This window comes from Cynara cardunculus (genome assembly GCF_001531365.2).
Source record: "Cynara cardunculus var. scolymus isolate 2C chromosome LG 10, CcrdV1, whole genome shotgun sequence".
In the NCBI taxonomy this organism is placed as follows: Eukaryota; Viridiplantae; Streptophyta; class Magnoliopsida; order Asterales; family Asteraceae; genus Cynara; species Cynara cardunculus.
The window spans coordinates 20,056,735-20,065,326 of NC_037537.1; the positions used below are offsets into that span (position 1 = coordinate 20,056,735).

An 8,592-nucleotide genomic window follows, 5' to 3' on the forward strand; every position below is an offset into this window, starting at 1 on the left:
CTATTAGGACACCTTGGGATCCTAAAAGGCCAATTTTGTAGTTAGGAAGGATATAATTCCGATGGTCGTCCTGGGATTAGTCGACTCGCATAGCGGGTTGGATATCCAGGTTAATAGAAAAAAAGAATATAATTCAGGTACCTTGACCAATTACAACGGCTCGTCGTTCACCTGCTGTAGCTTTGAGCAAAGTATTTAGATCATATGATGTATAAGGTCCATCTGTCAACCTACCAGGTCTAGAATGCAAAAAACAATATAGCACAAGTATATAATGTGCATATACAACAAGAGTGAACCATCTCAAATTCCTCGGGCGAGTAATATAATTGAAAGCACAATGGGATYAGGAGWCACAAACCTTATAATTGTATAAGGAAGGCCAGAGTTACGAACGAAATCCTCCCCCATCTTCTTATATTTGAGAACACCAAAAAGGTTCATGATGCTGATATATATGAAAGGGTAGAGTAAAATTAGGATCAGGAAATAAGAGGTTTAGCTTTCTACTGGCAGCAAGCACAATGAAGGATATTTTTATGAAGAGGCCCAAGCTTATGGAATTATTGATATGTGGATCTAGATAAATACAGCTAAAGATTTATATATAGGGATTTTGTGTGATCAAGTACTTGACTATACTCATTTACAGAAAGAAAAAAAAAGGATTGGGTTCAGAGATGTCAAGAGACTAGTTGAAAGAAGAGCAAACAAATAACACAGTTGAATGAATTGAGCAGTTTAATTTGTCAAAATTATAACAAATGTTAACTTCTCGATAAAGAGAGGTGTATATATATACCTCCATGGTAGTTCATTAGACTTGGTTACTCYTACCGATGAAACTAGGATGAGCCTTGTCAGTGATCGTGGCAGTGCTGACACAAGGTTTCTCACGCCTTCCCAATCTTCAAACACAAAATGACAACGAGTTATCAGAAAAGGCAATTATCCAAGCACAAAGAGGAATCTTTTTACCACCAAATAAGATGGATGGTAAACTATTTGCGTCAACAGATTGCGTATACACACATGTGGGCAACCAATGATAACAAGCGTTGTTCATCTTTAGAATGCACATCAAACTGAAAAAGAAAAAAATAACATCTTTTACATAAACTACAACAGAATGGGACAAAAGGTTATGTCGAGCTCTATGTGCTACACATATTAAACACCAAAGCTTATGTGCTTATGTGCATTGGTAGCCAAAGCAAACCTGATGAGTTGCTTTATTTTATCGTTATCTGGACATGTGAACAACCACAGTTGAGGAGCAAATCAAACCATCCCTTGAGATACAATATACTATTAAGATTTGTCCCCAAGTGTAGCCTCAGCGGTAGGATCATGAGCATTCGCGAAGGAGATCCAGAGTTTAAACTTGGGCACCTCCAATTACTGTTAACTCATACTGATTTACCTCCCCTGTGATGGCCGTGTGACCGATGGGATGGGGGAACTCCAAGGGCGTCTACCCATTTATACTATTAAGATTTGTACTTCACCCTAAAATCAAGATTAACACTCTCTACATTCCAAAAAAAATGCAAAACTTCCAATTTTATAGGTTGTCACAAAAATATGCAATGCTTCCTTCGTTAGAAAGATTCCTTCTCAAATTTACTGATTTATCCATTAACAATGACAAAATATTTTATAACTGATTTTTGTCCATAAGCTTTCTCAGTTTTGTGTTACTAAGGGGTATATATGTATGTACTCCTTAGTTGGGGACTTTTGATTAAACTATTTGTTAAGTCAAACGACGCATTCTTTTTGGGTCAAAGAAGTAACTCCTAACAAGTAACAAGCCTAGGTACTCACTGAAAGAAAACGTTTTTCTTTCTATTAAAATAGAATAAAAACATGTTTTCTCAAACTTTGTTGGATGTGTACATGTTACGGCAACCTATTATCTGTGTACCCTATATGAAAACTTATCCAAGAGGCCTCTAACACATCAAGACTTGAGTGGAACCAATTTCACATAACTAGGTAATCTTCCACCTCCACTGCAGTGACATCTGTTCCTTCAAGTTGTAAACACATAATATACAAATATATRTGAATAAAACAATATTCACAACYGATTTCCATCAAGTATGATTCAGACCTACTCTYTCAGGTGTGTTATCTCCATCCCATCGCCGTGATGGGAAGGCTGTAGTACCCGTGCAGCAAATAACATGAGTGACACCCTATGCATCAAAATATTCAAGGTCATATATATATTACCCATTGGCACAAAAAGAGCATACTTCTGATATAGTGCTCAAAGCACAAACCTATGGAAAAGAAAACCATAAACCAATTGAGAGCACAAACCTCAAACATTGATGGCTCAAGATCCACTGAGTTCCGAGTGTCCCCTTTCATCACCTACCAAAATCCCCTTTCAAATAAATTTCATGTCCTGAACTGGTCTCACTAATGAAAGCAAGAGAATCAAGATGAACACTTATGTCGATTTTCTTTTTCTTACACAACACGTAAGAAAACAAAATAAAACAAGAGACCTGCAATTTCTCCTCTTCTTGTTTTCCAAATAGAGTAGCRGCTTTCWCTGGATCTCGGAGYAATAGGCGCAATTTAACATCCCGATTTAGCAATGATGCTACTAYTAATTGTCCTGTAGATAAGTAACACATTAGTATACATATTAAGGATCCACGATATATTTATCATACTCAAYCATATARTTTTAAATGGGAAGTTTTGAAATGTAAATTATTTCATCGTCATATWCAACTCATTATTATTACATAAATAAAACATATTAACAAGTTTTGAAGGTAAAAAAAAAAAAGGAAAAAAAAAACTAGTATAAGTCTATCATGCAAATTATGAAGACTTGGAAGATAAGTCTAAAGATTGCCAGAATATTCTCGTGAGATTATGTTCTTTGGTGGTAGAGGGGGTTGGAGGTATACTTATTTGGTAGCATATAGCTTTGGGTGAGTTAGGATATAGAGTTGTGCCGTCATAAGGTACACACAAATTCATCCAAGGAAACCTTGAGTTGCTTGTAACCCATGTCTCCACCAAAAAATTTATTTGAATAATAGTGAAAATCACAATGAGATACCAAGRAATGGGCTTTAGGGAAAGGCTTGACCATGATATATCTTTGTTATCTATTTTTACATTATGCTTTATATTCCACAATTGTAATGCATCTCAAGGGAAAATGATGATTTAAACCAAAGGGCCTTTGCCCAGMTGCAAATATGCAACCCAGCCTTTCGACAGGTCAAGGGTTCCAACCTCAACAAAGGTGAGGAGTGTGTATGAGTTTCATTTGCAGTATATAAATATTATATACTTCAAAAAAATGATGATTTAAAATGAAGTTTTAAGGCTTTTCCCTAGATTAATCTTTAAAATTATGCATAACTTTTTCTTGACATTATTAACAGCTCCCAGATCAGGGAAAACTCTATCAGAGTTCAGAAATTTAATCTCCGTGATTTAATGTTTAAAACAATACTCCATATGAGATCTCCTGAAACCTTGATATAGTACCCCTCATACTAGCAGGAAAGCTTGTCCGGTCCCCATACGCTAGCCTTAACAATCATTTAGAACATATGTTAATTCAAAGGGTCGGTATTATCTTAGACTTCAAAAAAAAAGGGCCCAATCCTCTAGTGCAGCTATTACTCCACAGTCAAACCGATCTGATTTAGGTTTAAGATTTTCAAAACGATGTGTTCAGGTTTAGAAGAAACAACAGGCAATTATCGAATAACGTACAAATTTAGGCACCAACAATAACAATTTAACACTCAGACTACAAATAATTCATCTTGAACCACGGAAGTTCATATAAAGCCTTAAACGACTCATCCAAACATTAGCGTTAAGTTAAATGCTCCCTAATACATAATATAACAAGAATACTATGTTAAAAGAATCTTACCAACTCCTCCGGTGCCTCCAATGACGAGAACAAGTTTATTAGATGACGTAAGCGGAGTCTGAGTTGCAGTAGGGTTCTGTACCGTTTCCTGCTTCAGTGAATTACTACAAACAGACGCTTTCCGTCTTGAAACGAGCTTGGAACCTRGAAGTTTCCTTGGAAGCAGTGACGATGTTGATGAAGAACAAAAAGTAGGGTTTGTTTGAAGAAATTGTCTGTGGAATGTCGGGATTTTATGGATCGTAAGGTCGGCGATGGGAGTGAGGGATGGTTTGGAAGCCATGGAAGAGGGATGGATAGATGATGAAACCTTTWTTTGGGTGGTGGTTATGGTTTTAACCAAATGCGGTTACCCAATAACAAATCGGATTCGCCTTTTTCTTGTCAAAATTAGTTTTGAATTTAAATTTCTAATTTTTCGCCTTAAAAGAATTAAAAGGATGTTTGGAATTGCTTATGAAAATAACTTATTGATTTATTTCGATGTGTCATTGATAATAAGGAGTTTTTGAAAAAGTTAAACCATTCTAACTTATAATAAGTGGATAAGAACTTTTAGTATAAGTTATTTCAAATAAGCAATTTCAAACACCTCCTAAATAAGAAATTTCTTGAGTATCTAATTTTAATTGTATTATAAACAATCATCATAAGAAGAATTGTTTATTTCTTGCGGAAAAAAAGTTCAAAATAGAAAACTTCGAGCTTTTCTGTTTGGCTTAATTACGATCTGAATTCCTATCCTTTCTCTCCATATTTTGGCATCCATTTGGTTTACCGGATTTGAAATTGAATTCCTTTTCAGTCTTGCTTCTAGTTTAAATGGAAGTCTGAAACTGAAATTCCATAAATGTGAAAATTAAATATCTAACGAGATAGATGGTATTTCACGAGATTTCGTAGGATCTATTTGTAATAATGTTTTAAAATATATTAAAAAACATTTCGTTTTGAAATAATCAATCAATAAAAATGTAATTTAATTATTTTAATAATTTTTTATAATTCATTTCGATAAATTATTTATAAATAATGCAATTCCATTCCATTTCAAATCCTACACACTAGATCGTTTTATAATTCCTTATTTAAAATTGTAAACTATTTTTTTATTAACCTGTATATCCAACCCGCTATGCGAGCAGACTAATCCCAGAACGACCACCTGCTTTGCAGATAACCGGGAGTCACCGCATTTGAACCTTTGTGGCCACAGGGGGATTTTTATTCCTCTTTGGATTTAAACTTGAAACCTCCTAGTACTTTTGACCTTTGGAGCCAAGTTCAAACCAATCAGGCACCACCCTTGTGGTTAATTATAAACTATTTTTTGGTTCATAATTTTTGTAATGAAATATGTTGGCGATTGATGGTATGTTTTGATCAAACAAGTATAATGAACAAAGATGGAGATTAATTTGTAATACAATTTAAAACCAACTCCTACCGAGTAATAACAAAACAATAGGCTCTTACATTACAGAGGTTGTCTCAAGAAAGACCGATGATCCTCACAAGGAGACTTATTTAAAAACAGACCTCCGTGAAGAAACATTGAGGAACCGTTGGATTCGATCTCGAATGAAGCTATATGTGACTCAAAGAATCGATTGAACCGAGCTATCCAAAGGTCAATTTAATGGGTTGGGATTAGGCCGACAAATTACTTGACTACATTGCTACTAAAAATCTTGTATTCAACCACAAGGGTGGTGCCTGATTGGTTTGAGTTTGGCTCCAAAGGTCAATAGTACCAGGAGGTCTCAGGTTCAAATCCAAAGAAGAATAAAGATCCCTTTATGGCCACGGAGGTTCAAATACGTTGACTCTAAGCTATATGCAAAGCAGGTGGTCGTCCTGGGATTAGTCGGCTCGTATAGCAGGTTGGATATCCAGGTTAATCAAAAAAAAAATCTTGTATTCTCTAATTAATTTTAGTATTCTCTACTTTCTCTAATCAATATGAGGGGTTGTTTACTAGTTGATGAATGGTTTGATGCAAGATAATTAAGTGGTCAGAATGATTAAAAGACTCTTATAATATAATACAAAATGAAAAATGGTTATTTGATGACTGTTCAAAATGAAATTAGKCACTTAACGGTTTAGGAGGCCAAGATACAAAATTATTCAAAATCATTCAAAGGGTTTTAGAATCATTAAGAAGCAGATTATTTTCTTTTGCTAAATAAGATTCACCTCTTAGCGATTCATAGACTGCCTYTTAATAGAACTATTAAGAGGTAAACAAACATCCTCGTATCGTAATAGTAATCTATTGAAGTGATTTTACTTATTGAGTTACTAGTTGAATGGAATGCAAATAGAACATCTTACTATAACTATGAAACCAAACTAACCCTTCTCAACATATCCACTATGAGGTAGGGTCAGGGTCATGGTCAATTTAAAATATTATTTCCGTGGTACTGCTTTGCTATTTATTGGTCATCCAGGAGTATTTAGCCTTGCAAGGTGGTCCTTTTATAGAGCCATTTAACATGTTATAAGCATTTAAACAAACTTTGAACTACTCRATTGCTCGATTTCTTACTTTTACCCATTTTGGATCCCTTGAGACAAAAACTTGACCTAGATAGACTGTTTTTAAGAATATGGCTTCTAAAAAGAACCTCAAGATTCTCCTCAGTTTATGCAAAGAACATCAACCTCATTAAAGTAYAGGCTTCACCACTTTCCAGAACACCAAATCACATCAAAATTCAACAGGGATAGAAGAACTTAGTCCTAACTCCCTTTATACATCTTAAAAGTTTGATGCATTTGTAGATGAAGAGCATCCTATGCATTGGGGTTGGGGCACAATAAGGCCAAGAAATTGCCYAAATGCAGTTTTAAGTGACAAAATCTACATACATCATCTTCACAAACCCTTAAAGTTCAAAAGACAGAACGATGTGGTTTATTTAGGGAAAGGTGAAAYGATTCATGAAAAACTACACTTGAAGTTCATTTACCTTCATTCGGCTTGGGGATCTTCTTATATTCATAGTTGTTTATGTCAACACTCTGCTGCAAAGCCTGCAACCAAAACAACCCACTCATAAACYTCAAAAATCGCATTGGTCACCTTAGAGGTATGGAGGTGGGAAGAAGCATCCACTTGAGATGAGGTCTCGGGTTWAAAACCTTGATCGAATGTGTAGGATAGGTGGGAGGTGGTGACACACAATGACCCAGGCACCAACCACCTGCCTCTGGGACAGCGATTTTTCTCCCCCAAGTGGAACCAGGTGCGGTGGCCTGTCCCAAAAGGTGACATCTGCCCCTTTTCTTAAGCTCCACAAAGATATATGTATACTGATGTATTAGTTTAAAGGATCTTCACGGAAGCATGCCCTCTACTCTCTGGGTGTTGGGTGGAGGTCAGGTCTGTGTACATCTCACCACCCCAGACCCAACTTTCGGGTGGGATATATTGGGTTTGTTTTGTTTTGTTTTGTTTTGTTTGGTGCTTTATCTGTTTAAAGGATGTTATGTCACCTTTAGCTCCTCCTCCAGCGACAAGTTTTTGGGCTTGTAAGCTTCAATAGGTCCTGTTCTTGACAGGGCTCTTTTCGTTTCAAGGATCTCCCACTCCTGRTCGTCTTTCACCTTGGCTATATCCTTGCTGAAGTACAAAAGTTGAGTTCAATATGATGGAGACAAGAGAGAAAAATACGAAATGAATGATGTATGTGCTAAGAACCAATGAACAAGGATGTTACTAGCAAAACGAATGATGTATATGCTAAGAACCAATGAACAAGGATGTTACTAGCAGTCTCATGGATAATGCCTTTGTAAATTTTGTACAGGAAAAAATCAAACGAACCCAATAAATCTCACACAGTAGGGTCTGGGGAGGGTAGGATGAATGCAGACCTTACCTCTCCCCCAAGTAGTAGTGAGTTTGTTTCTGTGAAGACCCTCAGCTTGTAAAAAGGTTTTAGAGAAAAAGACTTCGCTTAGAATTTGGTTTTGGCAATTTGAAAAAGGTTTGAAAGAAAAGAAAGATATAAGATAAAAAAATGAAGGAAATGGAGGTGACAAAGGCCCATAAATAGCAAAGCAAATACCACTTCCAAGTGAACGTGCCACAAAGTCACAAACCCAACTAGCAACTAATTCAAATTATCAGATCTGGTCAAAGTTGAGCAATTGAGCTGTAAACGAAATATCAGGTCCAGTCGAAGTAATATAGATTGTCACTGATATTTGTCACACTATTGCCAACAAGAAGCACACCATCCAAATGAACAAATAATTTGCAGTGAAAATTAAGCCCTTTCTCAAAAGTGAACAGTCCAGCAGTTGATTGAGCATATCACTCGGCAACCAAAGAAGTCATGAGTTTTCAAACCACAGTCTTGATACTTAATTGAGCCAATAAAGGAGATTAATCAATTTATATAAATAATATACCTTTTGTGGCTGTGCGATAATCCGTTGGTACGTCTGCAAAGAATTTTGTTTAAATCACCAAAGAACAAAATTGACATCTAATCTGATTGGTGGCCATTTCAACTTAAGGTCATGACAGCAACCATTGTTGACACAAGAACAAAGTTTATTCGAAATATATTTCTTGCAAGCTATGCTGTTATATCGGTCAGAATACGAAATATCGGTCAGGACCGATATTCGATATATCGGTTATATCGGTGATA

At 35.9% G+C, this 8,592-nt stretch overlaps 2 protein-coding genes across 5 annotated transcripts in view; both read right to left on the reverse strand.

Moving 5' to 3' along the window:
• The window catches only part of LOC112519060 (protein TIC 62, chloroplastic-like), a 6,241-nt gene extending 1,970 nt beyond the window's left edge, over positions 1-4,271 (reverse strand). Inside the window, exons 1-7 of the mRNA XM_025127001.1 lie at positions 3,923-4,271; positions 2,520-2,632; positions 2,329-2,382; positions 2,117-2,201; positions 803-908; positions 362-448; positions 142-239 (exon numbers count right to left, since the gene is read on the reverse strand). Coding sequence (XP_024982769.1) covers positions 142-239; positions 362-448; positions 803-908; positions 2,117-2,201; positions 2,329-2,382; positions 2,520-2,632; positions 3,923-4,205 — 826 coding nt within the window. The 5' untranslated portion in view covers positions 4,206-4,271. The remainder of the gene's footprint in view (positions 1-141; positions 240-361; positions 449-802; positions 909-2,116; positions 2,202-2,328; positions 2,383-2,519; positions 2,633-3,922) is intronic.
• Positions 4,272-6,596: 2,325 nt separating this feature from the next.
• LOC112519063 overlaps positions 6,597-8,592 on the reverse strand; it is a 9,607-nt gene continuing 7,611 nt past the window's right edge. For all 4 annotated transcript variants that reach the window (XM_025127008.1, XM_025127009.1, XM_025127011.1 and 1 more), the window contains exons 3-4: positions 7,427-7,553; positions 6,597-6,964 (exon numbers count right to left, since the gene is read on the reverse strand). In XM_025127008.1, the coding sequence (XP_024982776.1) occupies positions 6,893-6,964; positions 7,427-7,553 (199 nt within the window). In that variant the 3' untranslated portion in view covers positions 6,597-6,892. The remainder of the gene's footprint in view (positions 6,965-7,426; positions 7,554-8,592) is intronic.